General features: G+C 40.8%; 1 protein-coding gene across 1 annotated transcript in view; it reads right to left on the bottom strand.

Moving 5' to 3' along the window:
- Positions 1 to 1,599: 1,599 nt before the first annotated feature.
- The window catches only part of mast1a (microtubule associated serine/threonine kinase 1a), a 45,172-nt gene continuing 25,172 nt past the window's right edge, over positions 1,600 to 21,599 (bottom strand). The window contains exons 10-23 of the mRNA XM_084715533.1: positions 20,045 to 20,183; positions 18,278 to 18,410; positions 16,741 to 16,906; positions 16,223 to 16,324; positions 14,777 to 14,899; positions 14,497 to 14,606; positions 10,523 to 10,686; positions 7,747 to 7,991; positions 7,202 to 7,459; positions 6,867 to 7,099; positions 6,420 to 6,542; positions 5,982 to 6,118; positions 5,135 to 5,322; positions 1,600 to 3,633 (exon numbers count right to left, since the gene is read on the bottom strand). Of these exons, the coding sequence (XP_084571659.1) occupies positions 1,922 to 3,633; positions 5,135 to 5,322; positions 5,982 to 6,118; positions 6,420 to 6,542; positions 6,867 to 7,099; positions 7,202 to 7,459; positions 7,747 to 7,991; positions 10,523 to 10,686; positions 14,497 to 14,606; positions 14,777 to 14,899; positions 16,223 to 16,324; positions 16,741 to 16,906; positions 18,278 to 18,410; positions 20,045 to 20,183 (3,833 nt within the window). The 3' untranslated portion in view covers positions 1,600 to 1,921. The remainder of the gene's footprint in view (positions 3,634 to 5,134; positions 5,323 to 5,981; positions 6,119 to 6,419; positions 6,543 to 6,866; positions 7,100 to 7,201; positions 7,460 to 7,746; positions 7,992 to 10,522; positions 10,687 to 14,496; positions 14,607 to 14,776; positions 14,900 to 16,222; positions 16,325 to 16,740; positions 16,907 to 18,277; positions 18,411 to 20,044; positions 20,184 to 21,599) is intronic.

The raw sequence follows: 21,599 nt of genomic DNA, 5'->3' as shown, positions 1-21,599 counted from the left end.
GGTATAGATTTAAATGCATGAAAATCAGCTGCTGACACTGCTGCCTCCTGTGTTGATGTGCGTGTGCATGTGTGTGTGTGTGTGCGTGTGTGTGTTTGTGGAGGCAGAGGGAGGGAGAAAATGGCTGTGGTAGCCCTCCTGCAAAGATGAGATAAGCGCTGAGCCTGAGCTCTGTCAACCCTGCTTTCCTCTGCAGCAGGACACAGCCTTCAAGAACCATCAGAAATAGACCCAAGGTGGCTTCACACACACACACAAAAACACACACACACAATCCCTCGCGACAGACAGAGCCGAACAGTGCTTGACGTGACATCCGCTGACAGAGTGCCTGCTTTGGCTTTGTCTGACTATGCACATCGGCTCGGTAAAACTGCTGGATGAAGAAGAAATGAGCTTAATCATCTTGTTGCTTGCATGCTTCACCCGTCATATCCAAACTGAGGCTGTGTGTCATTCGTGTTGTTTGATGCAAATATTACAATTTGCCTCAGTTCATCCCCCCTGTTTCATTGTCCTGTTTGATAAGCAGTAAAAGTAGGAGAAAAGGGCTGGTTGAAAGACAAAATAGAGTGACTGGATTTGGTATTCACAGTATTCAGCATGTTTTGATCGGTAAAGCACTTTTTGACCTTCTTGTACCTATTATACATGTACAGTACATACCATATGACATGCGTTCACATAGACCCAACACACATATACATCTGATAAAGTGTTCCACGTCACATTAAAGGGATAGTTTAGATCATTTGATGTGGGGTTATAAGAGGTATTTATCGATAGTTAGTGTATTAGTGACAGTAGATGGTGGCTGACATTCCCCCAGTTTGGGGGGACACCAGAATGAAAGCTAAGCAATGTACCACTGAGGACAGGGTCAGCAACAAAAGGTATTTAAGCCACTTAAAAATATCCACCTAAATATATATATACATATATACATATATACATATATGTATATATATATATATATATATATATATATATATTAGTTTAAGTGTATGCTATACTCAGAATATTTCCACCACTTTACTTTGCCAGCAGGAAGCATTTTCTGACAGTAAATTGACATTATACAAGCTAAATATCACTCTTTCTCCAAACCAACCCAACTCCATAGGAAAAATCAGTGATTTTACCTTGCAGAAAATGGAAGCTGCTAATCTACCACTGCCTTAATTTGTTAGTTTGTTTGTGTTATTGTGTGACCTCAATGAATCCAAACTATGCTTTTATAACACTGAAGTCTGAGATTAACACAAACAAACGAACAGCTTGCAACTGTGGTAGTCCAACAACTCCAGTGTTCTGCAAAGTAAAAATATTTCACCTATTTTACCATTAAGTTGATTTAGAGAGAGTGATATTTGGTTTATATAACTGCTGTTTCCCATAAGAAAAAGCTGTCTGGCAGCAAAGTAAAGCAGTGAAAATATTCTAAATATAGCATAGGCTTAAACTGATATTAATTATTTCATTAGGTGAACCTTTTTAAAGTGACTCAAATACCTTTTGTTGCTGACTCTGTCCACATCAGTTCATTGCTTAGCTTTTGTGCTGGAACCCCTCTCTGCTGCTCCAAACTGGAGGCATGTTGATCAGATCTACTGTTAGTAGTCCACTGACTATTTATAAGTTCCTATTATAACCCCACTTCAAATACTCTGAACTATCCCTTTAAGAGTCTTCTTATTAAATACTTTATAATAGAAAATCAACAGATAATGCACCTTTACAGCAGATTATTTTCTCCTGGTTTTAAGTTAGAATCAGTCATTGATTGGAATCAATAAATAACATTTCATATACTCTGAAACTGGAATGTACAATGTTTTTAAGTGCTTGACTCCTGTTGCATTGATCTTCCAAAAAAGGCATCTTTTTTTCTACTAAAGTCCCATTTAGGGACCCCATGGGGTCACATTTTCGGCGGGCTTCCTCCTGTTGCAGCCTTCTCTAGTGGTGAACCAGCGGGACTCTGGGTCACAACTGCAGCCCCGACAACCACTCGACCTCCAGCAGCAGTGTCAGACTTTCCTGCTGCGCTTCCCTGCTTCTCCTCCGCCGCCTTAGTCTGCTGCTCTTTGCTCCTGGCCCCCTCCTGGGAGCCAAGCTTGATTGGCCCAAGGACATTTTTGGCCACGGTGGTCAGCTGGCTCACGAAGCTGGTCTTCTCGCCAGGGGAGACGGGCCGCGATTTACAGAGGGAAGGTCCGCAGAGGGAGGGGGTGACGGCAGTCGGGGAGGGAGAAGGAGAAGGCGAGTGCTCCTCCACTACCTCCAGGCGACATTTGTCTTCCCAGTCGAGGGTTCCCCTGTAGCAATTGACAGCCCCAAGTCCTTGCCTCACCTTGCCGAGGGAAAGCGGCTGGCCATGAGGGGGGACGACAGGAGCGAGAATGCGAGCTGGGAGTTTGGGGCTTTTGGAGCCAATATCTGGAGTCCTGGAGTCACTGCTCTCTGCTACAGCCTTTCTAAGGCTGTCCCCCATCCCTGATGGTTTAAAGGTTTTGTTCATGCTCAAAGGACTTGCTGTCACAGTCGCACTGATGCCAATGGATTTATCAGAAGTCGGTGCAGGACTCTTAGTGTAGACAGCACTAGATACACCAGGTCTGCTCTTATTTTCTTCCTGTTTTGGTTCAGTTCTGCCCCCTAGCTGCTCATGGGGATCTTTACTACTAGATAACACACCTTTGGCTGCCTGCTGTTTTGCAGTTAACTCTGCTGGACTCTTTTCAGGTGCCCTCTGGCCACCTAGACTTGCTGTAGTTTTGGTGGGGGTGCTTGGAGTTGTAGCTTTAGTTATTTCTGCACTTATTCTGGAGCTCAGCCCAGGCTGTGAGCTCAGGGGCAGCTCAGTATGAGGTTTTCTTGTTAAGGATGACGGGGACACTGTGGCTCCAACCCGACTCAATCTCTCCAGGACCGCCGTGGTATCAATCTCCCTCTCTTTTTCCTTCTCCCTCCCTCTTTCCCTCTCCTCTCTCTCCCTCTCCCTCCCTGCAGCCAGCAGTGTCTCCCTGCTGAGCGGTGACTCCTGTCTCCCCAGTCTCCTCACAGGCTTCAGGATCCCAGTCTCTGGGGTGGTTGAGGATGAGGGTAACGGTGGAGGATTAGGAGGCAGATTCTCCCCTTCTGTCTCCAGCAGGCTCTGGAGGCCAAGCTCACAGAGGAAGGCGTCCTTACGGTACTCCGAGTGCTGCACCTCCAGGCTGTGCTTCCTCAGCGGCCCCCCCAGCCCGCCTGTAGAGCTGGACTGGGTCAGAGGTGACCCCAGCTTCTCTGCTGACTGCACCCGTTTGAGAAGAGGTGATCGAGGGGGTTCTGCACTCTTGGGCCTGGGTCGCACCACCGGCGGCGAGGAGTGGAGTTTGGCAGGGAAGGACTGGGTGGTGTTGGAGCTTCCCACGGTGTGGCCCGGCAAAGGTGGTGGTGAAGACTGGGTGGGGGAGGGAGTGTGGGCGAGAGGGGACAGGGGGATGTTACCGGCAGACTTACAGCGGGCAGAGCGATATTGACGGTGGAGTTTAGGGGAGAGGCCATGCAGGGAGCTGGGCCTCATGTGCTGAGACGGAGCAGGGGAGTTTGGAGTGCTGGAGGCTGGGGAGCTGCTCTGAGAGGAAGCACCTGAAGGAGAACAGACAGCAGAAAAGATCGATTAAGTTATATTATCTCAGAGGAAAAGGCTCACTTTTGAAAAGTAAGGACAATTTTGGCTTTAAAGGCAAGTACAGTTTCTGTCTTCAAAAAGCTCACGCTATTTCTTAAATCAATTTGGATAACTCCCAATTCTATGTTCTAAAATTAAAGTGCTTGAACAGGAAAATCTTTCTAATGCGAAGGGATCTCAGACCATTTCTATTTGAACACTTGGGTAACACTTAATAATGTACTATACGACAATAGATTATTGTAACTGTAATTAATAAATGGTAAATTCATAGTTTATTTAAACTAAAGTTAATTGTAGTTTTATTGTTTATAAACAATACTATTGTTAAATGTATAATAATAAATAAAGTGTGTTGGTTGCATGGAAGCGGAGTTGCTAGAGCATTTGTCCCATGTTCTGTGAGTCCTCTGCAGCGGTCGTGGGTTCGATCCCAGCCTGTGGCCCTTTGCTGCATGCAATCCCCCTGCTCTCTCCCCCTTTCCCATCACATATTCAGCTGTCCTATCGGTCCCCTATCAGTTTGTTAATGGTTAATAAATAGTTTGTAAACAATTTATAAACACTATTTGGATGACTACTGTCATGGATTAATCCTTTGCCCATACATCAGAAGAAGGAAGTACACAGGAGTCCAGTATGTCTTACGCTGAAACTGGTTTAATAATACTTGATCAAGGAGAATGAAGGAATAAGAAGTACACAGTTGGTATTGATGTTCCCTTCAGTTCAGTTTCAGTCCTCTGAGATACTCTTTAAACATTCACAGACAAGGTCACGATGAACCTATGCCCAAATAAGGTCAGACTCAATACACTGAATTAGCCAATTGGTCTGCAAATCCAAATGCAGGAATTATGAATACACAAGGTCTGAGACAAGGTCTTCTTCATTCAGAGAGACAAGACAACGCCTCTCCAACCTCAGCCGCCATAGCAACACTATCAGGTTAGTTTGTCTGTTAAAAGTTAGTGTAAGTCTCTCAGTGGCTCCAAGGCCTTAGCATGTTGCCTAAAGATTGGAAAATGCCCTAGCTGCAACTGATGATTATAAAACCTTACATACATACCTTACATGCTTTACGTTACATCGGTGAGTAATATGTAATGTTTTTATTTTAACTCAAAGCATGATCTTTTCTTAAACCTACCCAAGTACTTTTGTTTCCTAAACTTACCCAAGTAGTACTTGTACCTTTACATTGAAAGTCTATAAACATTATCTGGATGGTTATTTTAAGTTGTTACTGATGTTTATAATACGTTGTAAATGGTTAATAAATAAACATGTGAAAAGCATAAATATATGGATCACCATTATAAAGTTGCAAGTGACAATTCCTTAATAAGCAGTTTATAAAGCCACATTAACTAAAGTTTAATTATATATCAATTTACCATTTATTAATTATGGCCATTATAAAGTGTTGCCAACACTTCTATGTGTACTTTTTCTTACCCAGGTATGAGGGCTCCGGGGTGGAGCGGTAGCCCTGAGTCGGGGATCGGGCAGACAAGCTGTGAGTTGGGGAGCCAGGAAGACTCTCACTGGAGGACAGAGACCGATTCAAAGAGGACAGGCTGCGGCTGGTGTGCAGCAGATTGGACTGCTTTGTGATCTTACGGAACAATGAGTTACGCTTCTTACTGCAGGACAGACAGACAAAGAAATGACAGGTAAGATTTTCAATGGGATTGACATATACAGGTTTCATATACAATAATCTGTTAAGAAACTTAAAACTTAATAAACTAAAAAGACTATACCAGTGGTTTTGCCATTAACATTTTGCCATTTCACTAAGCATACCAAGATGTTATGAATGCATCTTTTGCATGTTACGTTTTGTCCGGTTACGATGAGAATAAATTTAAAAGACACAAGATAATCCATCGCACTGAAATTGTCTATTTTGTAGGGAGGATATCAACATCTAGTACTGAACTGGTACTTGACCGGTCCCTTATTGGTCAGTACTGAAATATCAAAAAGCTCCTGGATAAATAATAGTGCTATCAGTATGTATGTAAAGTTATATAAACAGCAAACTGGGCAAACTGGTCTAAAGTGTGGGCTCACTTTACTAAATTTAATGAAAATGCAGCTAAATGCAATAACTCAGGAAAAACTACCTTGACTTGACTCCTGCAAAAAAAAGTAATAATAAAATAACAATTTAATTTTTTCACTTTCTTTCAATTAATGTCTTTATTTTGTTGCGCCATATTGTGGCAAATAGTAAGAAAATCATAACGATACATCAGTAACACTGACATTGCAGTGGTGTAGGTGTGTACGTTCCTACCTGTCTTGGCTGTCCTTTCCCATGGTCCTCTTGTTTCGTCGGGCCATCTTACACTTGTAGCTGGCTTTGCGCGCTGGACCCACTTTAATGGAGGTGTTCTCAAAAGGCGTGGTGGTCACTGTCACCTTGTTTCCACTCTGTACAGATCAATGACACTGAATTATTTCTGCACTGATGTTCATAAACAGTTACTGACAAGCTTATATACCTGCAGAAAACTGATCAACAAAATGTTGCATTTATTTACACAATTAATTAGAAAGCTTAATGCATATTTAGAATATCCAAAGCACTTTGTCTTCATACATGAATGTCTTTCCTTGAATTTTAACACTTATAAATAAACAACAGTGACATAAATACCAAAATTACACAGAAATATTGATATCACCAATACATAGTACACTTGACAGTTAAAGAGCCTCCCTTGATGCCTACCTTGAGGATGAGCTCTACCACTTCGGTGTGGACCAGACCGTGGACAGGCTCCCCGTTGACGTGGGTGATGAGGTCACCGGCACAGAGGCCAGCTTCCTGAGCAGGACCACCGTCCTCCACATGCTGCCAATTCACACAAAACATTGAAGTCCGTAACAGAGCAAAATCAATAACATGTAAACATTCAGCATACAGCATTTAAATCTTAAGATGAGCCTGAACTTTTTCAGTTCAGATGGTCTACAATTGTGTACTGTTAGATTAGAGGAAAACATTCATTATTTTCCCTTTAGTTTGGCTATAAATAATACTGGTAAATGTAATTATAATTATAGTAAATGTAATTAGATGTACTTCAGTAAATGAATATTTAAGAGCTCCCCAAACAGAATTTAAGCTATTCAATATTTTTAAGGCCTTTGTAGCTACCCTGTACAAGTTTCTTACCCAAACAATGTGATGCACACTGTAGATATCGCTGTCTCCGATGTAGACCCTGATGGCCCTGAGAGTGAAGCCGTACTTCTTTCCAGAGCGATGGATGGTGATGGGAGAGCGCAGCACGCTAACTGCTGGGCAGAAGTCTCTGCTGGGTGAGGAGTCACGAGATGAGGGGTTGGAGGAGAAAGAGTGAGGGGACATGGGGCTGGCCAGCGGAGAGAAGCCACCATGCTGCTCCACTGGAGGCAGGCAGAGAGTTCGGAGAGAAATGAGATTCTGTGTTAGTATATAACAAACTAATATTTCCAAAAAGGCTTTTACTCTTTCCCCGTGTCTCTCACCTGATGGTATGATGACAGACAGCGCCGTGGCAGAGGCCGACTTGATGACCTTGTTTCCTGGTCTGGAGCTGCGTTTCTCTCCATCACCAGACAAATGCTGATGGCGAGCCCTGCGGAGGACCAGGTCATTGGTTGCCCGGGGCCCCAGGGGGTCATACAGAGGAGTCATCACGTCACGACTGGCTGCTGCAGGACCTGGGGATAATGTGGTGACGGCCGTAGTAACTCCAGGTGTCTCTCCATGTCGAGGGGATTTGTCTGTGAGGTTGTAGAGTCAGGTGGAAATTATAGTTATTTAATTTACAGTCTTTAGTGTTATTAGTATTTAGAGGTGAAAATAGCAATGTTATGAATTGTCCAGCTGCCCACTCACTCCGCAGTAACCATCTAATGAGGTATTACAGCCTGCATTTTCACCACCTCTGCTATTACCCTCCTGCTTTCTCTATCTGATTTATTCTTTATCACTTTTCTTATTGCCCTCTCACTTATTTCCTCTTCTTCTCCATCTCTACCCTCACAACCCTTCACCCCTGCTAACACACCTGCTCCGTTGACCTCCTTCAGACTGTTCCTCTGCTCCAGGAGGCTCGGTGAGGGGACGCTGGTCCCATCCAGCGAGGTTCCTCGGACCTTGATGGGCACCTGGCGGGATAGGAAGTCTGGCTCACCATCTAGGGGTGAGGCAAAACGATGTGTGTCCATCAGGGCTGAGAAACGTCTGCGAGCACCAAGTGGAGGGCTTGCATCCCCCTCCATGTAGAGGGACTCTGAACAAGACAGACGCTTCCTGAAAGAGAAGGACACAGAAACAGTCACGTAAGATAATGCAAACAGTGACCTCTCTGCAAGAATCCATCAGCCAGCAGGGCTAAAAGTCTGAGAGCTAAATGCAATGGTCAGCATGCTAACATGCTCATAATGACAATGTTAACCATGTACACCGTCATTTATATTAAACTTAATTTTGACCTGATGATGGTGCTAGATGAGAAGGGGGTCAGGGTTCACCAAAGGTTTTGAAATTCATCCTGAGGAGGATATGAATGTGTGGGGTCCATCTCAACTTTTGCCAGTTAAATGGCACATAATCTGGGCACTAATTAACTTGCAATTCACAAAGGCGTTGTATTTAGTCTCCTAATTAATCATTGGTGTGTTTTGGGCGCAGCATGAATTGCACAAGATCAGAATGCCCAATACTCCACATTGTTATTACATGGCAGATTTGGCAAGTTGGAGAGGCAAATAGTGTTAAAACAGTGCAGGCACTGTGGTTAATCCGTGAGGTGGGCGGGCCAGGTCATAAAAATTAACACTGTGATTAATAGTGGATGGACTGCAGATGGGTGAAATAGAGTGAAGCATCTCAACATTAGTAGAGCGGCTGTGCAACATGATTTCATTGATTGTTTAAATCAGGATCAGGATCGGTCAGGCTCTACTGTTAATTAATGTGCTGTGTTCTCCTACACGTCTAAAAGACTCACAAACACAGATAAAGTTCATATAGTGAAATTTTTCATTCTATTTGCTGCAGTGACATTGCTGCAAGACTGGAACTATTTAAAATTATTCAAAGCAGCATCTCCAGTCATTTAAGTGAATCATTTAAGAAGCACAATGAGAAGCACAATGAGAAATCAACTAGGAAGTGCTGCTCAACATAATTTAAAAGCTGATTTAATGATTAGAGAGCCTACTTTTGGCCATTTTAAACATTAATCTAACAGATTAGATCCTGACCGACTCTGATTCTGTGTCAGGAGATTAAACAGTCACTGAAGTAACAGCTGCTGTGCCTCGTGCATCAATGTGCACAGCATCTCACTTAACAGAGAGACCCTTCACTCTATTTCACAAACCTGCAACCCATCGGCTGTTAATCAGAATGTTGATTTTCAAGGTCTCTGGTCTAACTGCAGATTTAACTGCAATCCACGCATAACAAGTAAAAGTGTGGTGACGTGGACACATCTTACTGTGTGAATAATGTGCCACTTGCCTTACACCAGGTTTTGTTGGTCAGTGGTGCAATTGCTTTTGACAATTGCAAATGACAATTGTGTTTGATGGAAAATAGCATTGAGATTTGTGCTGTGCTGTGTACCACTTTGCACCAGGTGTAGAATAGGGCCCTCAAACTTTTAAGGAATATCATCTTTGCAAACCTTTTATGAGAAAAGAAAAACATTCAACATATTTGTAAGGGCTCAAGGACAAACACAATGCGTTTTGGTGAGTAACAATCAGTGTCAACATAACTTTTGTTTGTTTACAAGAGAACTCCACGGGGCACCTTTAAATAAAGAGACGGATGAATGTAATGAGCTGTAGCTGAAAAATAATGACAGCTGTGAGATACTGATAATTCAAACTAGATGTGAAAGAAATAAAATCCAATATGTAATGTAAAAACTGATGAGCCACCTTCGCCTTATCAAATCTTCTAACCATTATGAAGGCAGAATGTATGAATGATTGATTTTATTTTACATATGAATGTGGAGCAGATTGAAATCCAGACATAAGCTTTATAAAGATTGAGGTGAAAATGGAGTTATGAAAACTAACGACAATCTGTTTCTGCTCTGTGCTCTCAATCAGAGATGTGTCAGTTAATAATATGTATGGACCCAGCAGGTTGTAGTCTTTGTAAGCTGCCTCAAAGCATGACAAGCATAGTAACTGAGCAGAATTATGTTTAATGAATAAAGATCCCAGGATGGGAGTAAATTTTTCATGCAGCTGGAATAAAAACTAAAAGCACTGATGCAAGATAATGGGAGGTCTCTTCATGTCTGCTAATAACTGTATATTAACAGCTTCACTATAAAGGGTACAAATAGCATTAAACCATCTGATTCAATAGTCTGAACATTACCTGTAATTATCCTTTTGTGTAAGTTAATTAGAAAATTACACACTGGATTTTAGTGAGGCAAGCACGCGGAAAAGCGTTTGCATTATTTATCAACAATTCATGAAAAAGTAGACACATATTGGGTTTCTGTGGGAAACAACCATACAGCTCCACTTTCCTAGTTTCCAAACTTTGGAGAGGTGAGATCTATTTTTCACTCAAAGTGAGTGTGAAGTTCTTTTTATATAAGAAGTGTAAAAACTGATGTCAGTGAGATAGAAGGCGGTTATTCAGGCACGCTGACAGCACACTGTGACAGCTAGACTGCTGACGAAAGAGGGAAAAATTTCAGGGAACCACCGTCTGAACACCGTCAGTTCTGTCACCCTGCCTCACTTACATACAAAAATCACAAACATGGCTCTAAAATCAATCATTCATTGACTCCCACTACCCACATTTCAGGGGACCCGGTCCTCCAGCTCTTGTCTCTCATGTTGAAGCTGCCCAGGCTCTCTCTCTTGGTCACCTTGTCCTCCCGTGGGCCCTTGTGTTCACGACGGGACACAGAGGTCGTAGCTTTCTGCTCCAGCTGAGACAAATGCTCCATGCTGCTGTACACCTGCGGGCGCACACAGTCAGATCAATAATCATTTCGTCTTTTAGCAGTTATTAACAGCTCTGGGAAAATACAGCTGCTGAGTGAGTGGGAGTTACAGCTATAAATTTGTTTGTTCTTTTTTATATTTACTAGATATTTGCTTTGTATGTGGCTGATATCTGCACTATCATTAAAAAATATACGGAGCTTTCTTGTGTGTTTTTTAATTCATACACTCTCTTGATGTGATGCTTTCTCTCTGTTTATTTCATACATATTTAATGTAAAAAAAACATTAATGTCAAAGACAGTTGAAGACAAAGTGCTTGTGCTATTCATTCAATGCAGAAAACAAACAAACAAAAACCGGTTAATAAAAGCAAAGAAAAAACTGCAACAATTAGAATATGGATACACAATTGTGTCCTTGAAATAAGAGTGTTTATTTCACATGGGATGAATTAAAACTTAAACCTAATTTGTGTAAACCTGTATCTCTAACCAGTGAGGAGGAAGTCACACTCCTTAAAGGGGAACTAAGTGAAAATAAGGTGAGATAAGCCTGTATTGATCCCTGGATGGAAAAATCAGTTATTGCAGCTGCACAAGGACAGAAATAAGTACAGATAAATAGAGAAATTAAAAAAAACACGGGGAAGTAAAACTATAAACTATTCAATAGCAAGAGCAGACCATAATCCACTACTGAGTGGGACTATAATTTCAATTAATATTACAATCTGTCATGTGCATTTTTGTGCCTATTAAGGCTAAACAGGCCAATGAAAACCGTGATATACAGACACAGGTTTGGAGAAGTGATGGTAACCACTGACCAGAGCAGTGCAGGAGTTTGGAGTAATTTAGACTGAAGATTTGGGGAAACAGAAACTCCTTTTGCTTGAATGCCTCCAACTAATTATACAACATCACTGGTTACAAAGTAACAAATACTCTTAGATTTGGAGATGAATACCCTGTACTTTTACTTACAGGTTTTTTTTAACAGTAGTAGTTTTACTTGTAGTGGAGTAATATTTACATGCTTCTACTTGAGTACAGATTTTCAGTGATTAATAGCAGCAAAATAAACAGTCTAGCATTTGTACAGTGTACAACAGACTACTTACTGCTGTCTGTTTGAATATATAAGGGATAATGTACAGTGATCCCTCACACTTCACGTTGGGATCCTGCACCACCCTGTGGGGGTTTATTTCGCAATAATGACCTGCTCAATCTATATTATCCCACTTATTACGTGGTAACCTACCAAAAAAATCAATAATATAACAGGAAATATTAATTTTAAAATGATTTCATGGATTTAAAAATCATCTTAGGGTTAGGGTTAACCCTCGTCTAAGTGCATGCAGAGCAATAGCCTGCTCTTTACAGAAGCAGTCTGTTATAAATAAAAAACAGACCTTAGAATGCTGTAATTGACCAATCAGAATCAGTATAACAATATAATATAAGATACACAGTTAGATGCAATACAAGGTGAAATGCACTAATGTAACATAATATATGCTGCAGCAACATAACAAAGAATAACAAATATAAAATATTATAGCATGAATAAAGTGTAGTAAAAGAACAGTTCTAAAACTTTTTCTATATCCTGACTAGGTTAACAGACCTCCAATCACCCACACCTTAAAAAAAAAAACCCAACATAGCCATCGCCATGGTGAATGCATGCAGATGTTTTACAAGCCGTTCCAATAATTTGAATTGAATGAACAAAGACAATTACACATATAGACTCAAAAACAGACACAGTAGGCTCTCAGAGAGAAAGATGCATGAATAGACCTGATAACCTATAATACTATTAGAAAATACCAAACTGACACCGTTGCACCGCCATTACGTTTTTCCTCTTGTGCACCCCCTGAATGGTGCATCTCAGGGGAAGCACCCACCCTGTGGAGAGAGGTCTGGCTATGCAAGACTACACTTTGAGGAACCCCGTAGTACTGTATGATATATAATAAATAATAAACATGGTATAATATATAACCAAATATATCAAATGATTAATGATCAAAATAGTTGCTGGTTAATTTACTATCATTGACTGATCATGACTAATCACTGCAGCGCTACATTATTAAATTATAACAAATCAAATATGTGCTGTGCTCACTGTAGACATCATTATGTGTGTGTACTCAGCAGAGATCTTTTGCTTGAGCAAGGACACTCGAAAGCCCTCAACCGTAGCTTCAAATACATCTCAAATTTAATTGAAATCAGCCCCTCAATGAGGCACTTTGGAGTTTTCTGAAGAGCTCCTTCACGACTTCACAACCCAAACATGAGAGGATGGACCAGGTGAGAGACAGAGGGAAGGCAGATGGAAAGACAGCGCAAGTGAGAGGGGATGGAAGTGGGAGAGTCGAGAGGGAGGGGAAAAAAAAAAAAAAGACAGCGTGAGGTGAGAAAATCCCACCCGAGAGGAGGAGTGTGACAGAAAAAGAACAAGCTGGCACGCTGAGAGAGTGAGACAGTCTTACAGATCTGAATTTAAAGAGATCTGGCCACGGACAGAGTGGATGTGAAAAATTAAACACACATCTGTAGAGAGGGAGAACAAAAGGCATTAAAGGGACAAGGACTTCTGAGTGGCTTCAAATAGAAACCGGAGGGAGAGGAATAAGAAGACATGATGCAACAGCCCAGTTAAGACTTTCTGAACTCCAGGTATGAGACCCAAGTTCAGTTTCCAAGTGCTGATTTCTGAACAGTAAGACTTTGTTTTATCTGTCTAAAAAGATTTGATGGCACTTTATTTTACAGTACGCTAATAAAAACTATAGTTTGCATTAAATTAAACAAAAACTAAAAGTAATATTTACTTATTAGTAAGTAATAGACAGTATTAGATCCTTAATTAGACCCTTATTACACTGTATTCAAGGATAACTGAGGACACATTAAAACAGAACTGTACTGTAAAGTAAAGTGTATTATTTCCTGCTGTTAGACCCTTATTAGACTTTATTACTGGGACACATTACAACAAGACTGTGCTGTAACCTAAAGTCAAATCATATATTTGCTACTTCCCCATTTAAAAACAGTATGTGAACCAGATCTACCACAATTATTGAGTTAGATGAATATTTTGTGTAAGGGTGACGGCACAGACTTATTGAAATACTGCAGGCAGGTAATCTGATTTGATCAAAGAAGTCTGTCAACGGTACAGGATCAGCAAAAGAAGCTCCATCGCAAGTAGCAGGTATGTGATTTTAGTTTTGACCTAAGTTACACTTTATTTCTTTTATTTTCTTTGGTGTAATCACAGACACAGATATCAGCATACTGAATCAACATCACAGCATTTACTGAATTGCATTTCCATAACAAAATAAAATCTATTATTTCAACAAAAGTGCTTAAAACGCAAATCATTGCATTACGTTTCATTACTGTAACACACTTGCAGTCACGCTCATACGATAGCTACGTACATTCACAATGACTACACACGGTGGCGGTGACTACAAAGAATTTCCATTAGCTGATTATATGATAAAACACTACAGTTTACAATGCAGTTCTATTGTAAGGTGTAATAAAGGGTCTAATACTGTCTAATTATATAGTTTTCATCTAATTTGACACAGCTTGTTATGACTTTTTAGCATACTGTAAATGCAAGAGCAACCAAAGACTCTTTTTTCCTTCCTCAGCTAATCCTGTCAAATAAAGTGACAAGTGACAAAATGTAACAGGTTGACACACTGAGAGAGAAAAAAGGAATCAAATGACAGAGAAGGTAAGACAGAGATGAAAGAGGAGAGACAGTCAAAGTCAGACCTTGCTGAAGCGAGGAGAACAGGAAGAGAACTGTCTGATCTCTACAGGCTCATCGTCATTGGTGTCATCCTCGTCGTACGTATTGATGTGATGATAACGATCGGAGCGGGCTGGCGGGGGAGGCAGTGAGAGAGAGGAGAGGAAATACATGAGCTGTCACATGGACATGAAATGTGCATTTCTGACTTGAACGGCATCAGAAAAGTACTGTACAACCCATAAACCTAATATTTATGTAACAGCTGTACGTTACAGACACATAAATCCAAAGGAAACATACTATCAAAGTAGCTGGTGTCCTCCTCTGACTCCAGGTGAGGGATGAACTCAGCCTTCTGTCTCAGCAAAGTGTTCCAGTCCAGCTCTGTGAAGAACGAGTGCTGCTTCACCTCAAATGCTCCACCTAGTGGCAGGGGCACGAACAACACAACCCATCAGCCTCACTTAAAATACAGCATGGATGAACAATACACTTCAATGTGCTTAAATCAATATTTTTATATTAACAATGGATCACATGGCTTTGTGTGTATGTGTGAGAGAGAGATATCTCCCATAGTGACAAACAAAGATAATTATCATCCCACTCTGCAGTTTCAGTTCTACAGAATGATTTAGAGATTTTCAGCTCAGCGGTTTGGTTTTCCGGCCCAAAACAAAACAACTTTACTTCACTCTCATGGCTCTCATTAGGGTAGAGTTTTCAGATGCAGTAGGCAGCTGTTTCCAGTGAAAAAGCTCTAAAAACCCACTGTACACTCTTATCACTCCAGATAGTCTGGACCAATCCCAATGTCCACCCTCACAGACTCACAGACTTTGACGTACGTACGTTCCCAGTAAGTCTGTCACTGTCATATCGCTGAATCCTTGAAAGCTCTCTCACACTTTCTGAGTCCTTTATGCACACTTTGCATAAGTCTGCATGTCTGCAGACTTTGCCCGAGGGAATTACCCACAGTTTACAGCATTGTGGTGTTAAACATGGGATTACCGGGGGAACCCCAAAAGCATTTTTATAAAAAGGGTTCATAGATGATAATTATTTTCATTATTCTGTATGCAATATTTTTTTTATTTGCAGACACACAATTCATAATTATTAAATCACTACCCAAGATCTCACCTTTTTTTTCTTGAACTGAATTCTTAAGCTTTAAGCAACAACAACAGCACCAAGCTTTTAAAACATTATAGAACATTTTTCCCTGAAACCTTTGGCTGAATATATTTGTATTTGTATATATGTATACACTTCTTTTTTATTTTTATGTAACTGTCTTGTAATATTTTCATTTTAAATTATATGTATTTGCATAATTTGTGTCCCTTTGATATGTCGCAAAGTGCTATCCCACTGCTAGTTGCACCATTCTGACCTTCTTGCAGCCTCTCATGATTGAGTGCTGCAGGTGACGTCAGCTGATGTCTTTAAGGTTCAGGGGTTAAGGGTTTAGGGACTGGGCCCTCAGTTACCTTCACATACCCCTTTTAAGTTATTTCTTTAGTCTATTATGATTATTTGGGTTCATATCACTTTTCTTGTCTGTGTGACATTTTTTGCTCCAGGATAATGACACTTTAGTCTGTGATTTTTTTGCTACTTGCTGTTTTTCTGTGTATTTGCATATTTCTCTGTGCCTTTAAAAGGCAATGCTCTTCCATTATTTTCTCTAAATATAGATGTATATAGCTCTGATATGAAGTAAATGAAAAAAGTTAGTACCTGTACCCAACCTCACAAGAGGGTTGGTCTGCAAGAGAGCAGAGATGAGGGCCAGGGCATCAGCGGGCAAGGCGTCATCACCTTCAGGCCAAACTATATTATCTAACAGAGACAACACAGAGAGAGCAAACGGTCAGAGTGAATGGCATCCATTTGAAGTAGTTTTAAAGATGACAAATCATAGGCTCGTCCAAACTAGAGCAAAACCGCCTGAAACACCTGCATGTTACCAGGGAAACAAGAAATACCAAACATGGAGGAAAAATATTTTATCTGGAACAGTGTTCAAAATCTTCATGTATAAAAACTACATTGCATGCATGTGATGTATGGCATGATCACTGAAGTACAATACAGATGATTTTTAAACTTTAGCCTCAAAACAGTGCAGTGCTATGAATCACTTACAACCCAGAGAGCTGGGGAGCTACTTGAATGAAAACAAACTACACGGGTTTTGTGGTTTGGAGATCTTTGAAAAAAAGTGAAGTACTGTACGTTTAATACTATTTCCACACCTGTGATGACCTGTCCAAACAGCTCCTCTGGAGTGTCTCCAAAGAAAGGCACACAGCCCACCAGGAACTCATAGAGGATGATGCCCATGGCCCACCAATCCACTGGCTTTCCATAACCCTGACGGAGAATCACCTCTGGTGCGATGTACTCTGGTGTACCGCATACCTGAGTGATGGAGAGAGGGAAGACAGAAGAAAAGGAAAGAAATGGAGGGGTAGAGGAAAATCAGTTGGAGATACTTGACAAACTTAAGCTGCTGGCATCCAGGAAATGTTATGCCATGAAATCCAACTCATCCAAGTTACAGTGCATTTATCACTGAACATTTTCCTCAAATATTCTTGGTTATTCTCAAGGTTACATCCAGAGAGGTTGTAAGGCATAAAAATAACCTTCCCTGCAATCTCTGTAGATATAAATGGCTCATTCTAACCAAAAGACTAACGAAAACAAACTTAAGAAAATTTTATTCCATTTCTGCCATATTCTCCTAAAAATGTCATCAATCATACACACTGGCCCTTTAAACTTATGAGTGAGTAAAGCAGTGTGAACTGCTCACAGAAATGTCTGTGGACCTTTCTGGCAACTGCAAGCTTGTTTCTGAAAAGACACACTACTGCTGAGTCGGTTTCAAATGACATTTTTAATGCTGAAAGAAAAGAACTAAAAATGACATTTCATTATTTCCTTAGTATGAGGGCAGAGGTCTCAGCAACAGAGATTTCAAAACATTTGTACGGCTAAATTCCACTTGTGGTCCATCAGAAATATTTTCTTCATTTCTTTTTTGTGATCTTGACAAACCAACCATTTAAAAGTACAGGCAGTCAGATGGAAAGCATTTCATTCTAATAATCATACATACAGTACATGCTGTTCAGGAGATCTGAAAGTGAGTATAAAACATTTCCACTTGTGTCTGTGCATGTGTGAGTGGTTACACAGATGTGTGATGGCTTACACAACAGAGAAATCATTACTGGGCAAATGAGAAACACTCTCCTAATCAGAACCTCCACTAGAAACATGAAAAGCAAAGCAATACTCTGTTTCACCTGCAGATGTGAGTTGATTACTGGCAGACTAACAGATGCCTGTTTCCACCCAGAAGGGCTGGAGGACACGTGGGCCAATCTGACTGATTGAGACTGCTTTAATTCACAGAATAAACAATAATTGCAAAATGGTATTGTGATGGAAATGGAGAGCATTAATGATTCACTCATTCAGACAACACAGGAAACATTGTAATGCAACGTCTTTATTTAGAGATTATTGATTTTGTCGGATGACTTGGCAGGTTGGCACGCATGGCTGGAGAAGACCAAAAGATGCTGTGAATGCCAGTCGCCTGTTCATCCAGCATATATCCGATCTTAGAATTACACTAATTTAGCAATACGCACACTTCATTCATACAGCTGCTGATTAAACATCTGCAGCCTTCCTTCTTTTATAATGTGGTGATAAAGCATGGCAATCAGTGCTGAAAAACCTTCCATTCATGCTGCCACTACGTCACAGGTACAGTACCTGCTTATCCAGGAACTCTCTGGCATCTTTTTCAATGTGTCCCTCATACAGGTTGGTGGTGAGGCTCATTAGACCCATCTTCGACAAGCCAAAGTCGGTAAGCTTGATGTGTCCCATGGACGTGATCAGGAGACTGTGTGGAGCGAGAAAACAGGCGTTTGAATTCAAATTCTGGTGATATAATCCAGATATAATGCAGTACATATTTATTTTGAAAGCTATGTCATGGTCACAGGTTGTCATTTGTTGTTTTCCGTTGATTGCCATTCTGAGTGGGGCAGGTCTTACCATAATACTTCGGGGGCGGAGTACTGGAGTGGAGATATGGACACATTAGAGTAGTGTGCTCGGGATGAATGCACAGAGCAACACTGTTTTGGTTTAGTTTCTGTCTAGGCCCTTTGCCACCAAATTAGCTCTGGTTTTGTTTAAGATTCTTGGAACTTCAGTGCTATTTAGAGTTTTTACTACTTTTGAGCAGAACCACTATAATCAAGGATGTCAGTGATGATGATGAATATGACACGTCCTCTTTGGTTCCCAAGAAAAACCTGTTAATTTTTGGTTCCAGCTGGGAACAAACTTTCATGTTCTGAACCAATTTATGTTTGGTGAAAAGGCTCTGAAAGGTTCAATATTAGTAAGCAAACCGCACACAGTCAGTTCTACTTCTGTGTACACTGTGGACAAGAGTGGGGCTGCCTGTTAGTGGTATCACCATAAACCCAACTTGTAATTAAATCTCCTAAACCTAAAAAAAAATTACCAGTATAGTGCAGGTTCCAGTATAAAGTAATTTGTCAAAGTGGACAAAACTTAAAAACGGAAAGAAAATGATAACTAATAACTAAAATAATCAACAACACTTGTTCAGATTATGAGTCTCGGCCTTTGAATTTTCAGAGCGTTGGGCACATACATGAAAGAAAACATGATGATAAGTAAAATGTGTCAAAATGTCTCTTACATGCACATTAATTGTTATACCTGAGTCACAGAACAACCCATGGAAGTTGCACATGACTGACCTGCTGACCGTGTTGTTGGAATAAAACAGAACATCATGAAACATCACAATCGATTTTGTCATTGTCATTTTACTTGGGAGATTTTTGCAAGAAGCGGCTGCCTGCGTGCCAGCTGACAGCACGCAATACCAGACGGTCAGCTGCAGCAGAATCTGATGCCAGCCAGCAGTAGCTAAACGGTTCTGAAAGGCAGCAGGGTTCCCTCCAGCAAAGATTAAAAACCCAGAAGTCTGTGCTGGGTGTAAACAAATTGGAACAATTTAGAAGCAATTTTTGAAAAAAGCAATTGTTGTTTATGTTTGACCTTACGTTTTCAGATGTGTTTTCTTGTTGGAAATGTGATTGCGACAGGTTGTTGTATGTGAGATTTGGCAGGCAGCTGCTGTCCTGTCTTCAGCGTACTGCATGCTGGCACTGAATCTTTTAGTGGTACCGGACCGTACTGGCCTACTTTCATCCCTGAAAATAACTTGCGCTTAAGTCGCTTCACTCTGTTCACCTGCTCATTGCTAACACTGTCTGTCATCTGGTGCTGAGCTGGCAGCTGATGAGAACACTGAGACTGAACTAAAACAGTAAGGTTGAGGGCTGTAAAACCAAAAATAACAAAACTAAAATGCTTGTAACAGCTCAGAGGAACCGCAGTTGGGTGATATAGCAACGTCTTTCACTTCATACACAGTCATTTAATCCAGTGTTAATATAAAAGATGTTACCTAGTGCAGCTTTAAACACTCACTTGTCAGGTTTGAGGTCTCGGTGGACGATACCATAGTTGTGCAGGTATTCCAGAGCCAAAACAGTCTCAGCAAAGTACATCCTCGCCAGCTCCACAGGCAGAGCCCCAATATTCTTCAACAAAGTGGCACAATCACCACCTGAGGACGCACAAACACCACAGGTTATTCAGAGTTTTTAAGAAGAGCACAGAATGTCTGATGAGGCCGAATGCGTAATCTTAATATGTGAGAAATTAGTATTCCTACTTTTACGATGTATCTGTGCTAATCAATAGGTATAAACATTTTGGTTTTGTAATTCTGTTCTTTTTTTTTTTTTAGCTTGTAATCCACCTTTGCCCCCACTAAGCCACATTCAGCAGTCATCCTACAAGTCACTCTCGATTACCCTTCATGCCTCAGTGTGTCTGTGCACCAATGTAAGTGGCTCTGGCTGTTGCAGCCGACACGACACTGTCCTGAGCTGCCCTCCAGAAAATTCAGAACAACTGGAGAGGAAGAGGAGGAGGAGGAGGAGGAGGAGGAGGGCTGGAGCAGGAGAGTGAATCTGCTGACCTTGTTTGACTTTCATGGTCAAGAATCACTGTGACAGTGAAATAAGAGTCTCTTCTGCCCTTGTGAAAATGTAAGTGAATGCCTGTACTTTCATTTCCTCAATCTGAGCAGACAAAGCTATCATCATCATCGTCATCATCATCAGACACTTTTATCCAGACTTAAATAAAGGGAATGAAAAGGTTGAATAAACTTAAACTTTACACCATCACCATCACCACAAGAAAAAAACTAGTTAATCTGGTGAGGTCAGGGCCACAGCATCGTGACAAAAGATTTAGAAGTAGGTTACTAATTTAGTGAAGATCACTGAAGGTAGGGAAGTGCTGGGAGCCACAGTGAAATAAAGTGATAATTGTAATTTTACAAATGAGATAGAAACCAGAGGCTGTGTTACAAAAACATCTTACAGATCCTATCGAAACTATTAAGTAACCATAGTAACTGGGACTATGACCTGATTTAAGAAAAAAAACAAAACATTACAGATGAACAGTTTGTGTAAGTCAATGTTTCTATCCCAACTTTAGATAGTAAACATGTATAGCACAGGCATCATAACTTCCAACAACTTAAAAAAAACTCTCCCAACTTTAGCTGTCTTAACCTTAACTTTTCCCCCTGTAGTAATAGCTAACTTACTTATAAGCTAACAGTAGCTAACTACAGAGTTTGCTAACAGTAGTATTCACTAACAGTAGCTAGAGGTAATGTTTGCTGACGGAAGCTAACTATCAGTAGCTAACAGTAACGTTCACTGACAGTAGCTGATGATAATGTTTGCAGATAGTGGCTAACAGTAGTGTTCGCTAACTTGTTTAATACATGTAGTTGCTCTTGTATTGCTTTTACACAACTGGATGCAAAGTACTGTGAAGCCTTTGCTAGTGAGTGAGCTGCTATCTTAGCCCGCTTTCTTTAATCTCCTGACTTAGCATTGCTTTTTGTATCAATGTATGTATCATTGTGTATCAATTATAAATAAAAACAACAGTCATA

The sequence above is a fragment of the Lutjanus erythropterus genome, chromosome 3, assembly GCF_056507025.1.
Source record: "Lutjanus erythropterus isolate fLutEry1 chromosome 3, fLutEry1.hap2, whole genome shotgun sequence".
Lineage (NCBI taxonomy): Eukaryota > Metazoa > Chordata > Actinopteri > Lutjaniformes > Lutjanidae > Lutjanus > Lutjanus erythropterus.
This window is presented reverse-complemented; position numbering and strand designations above follow the sequence as displayed.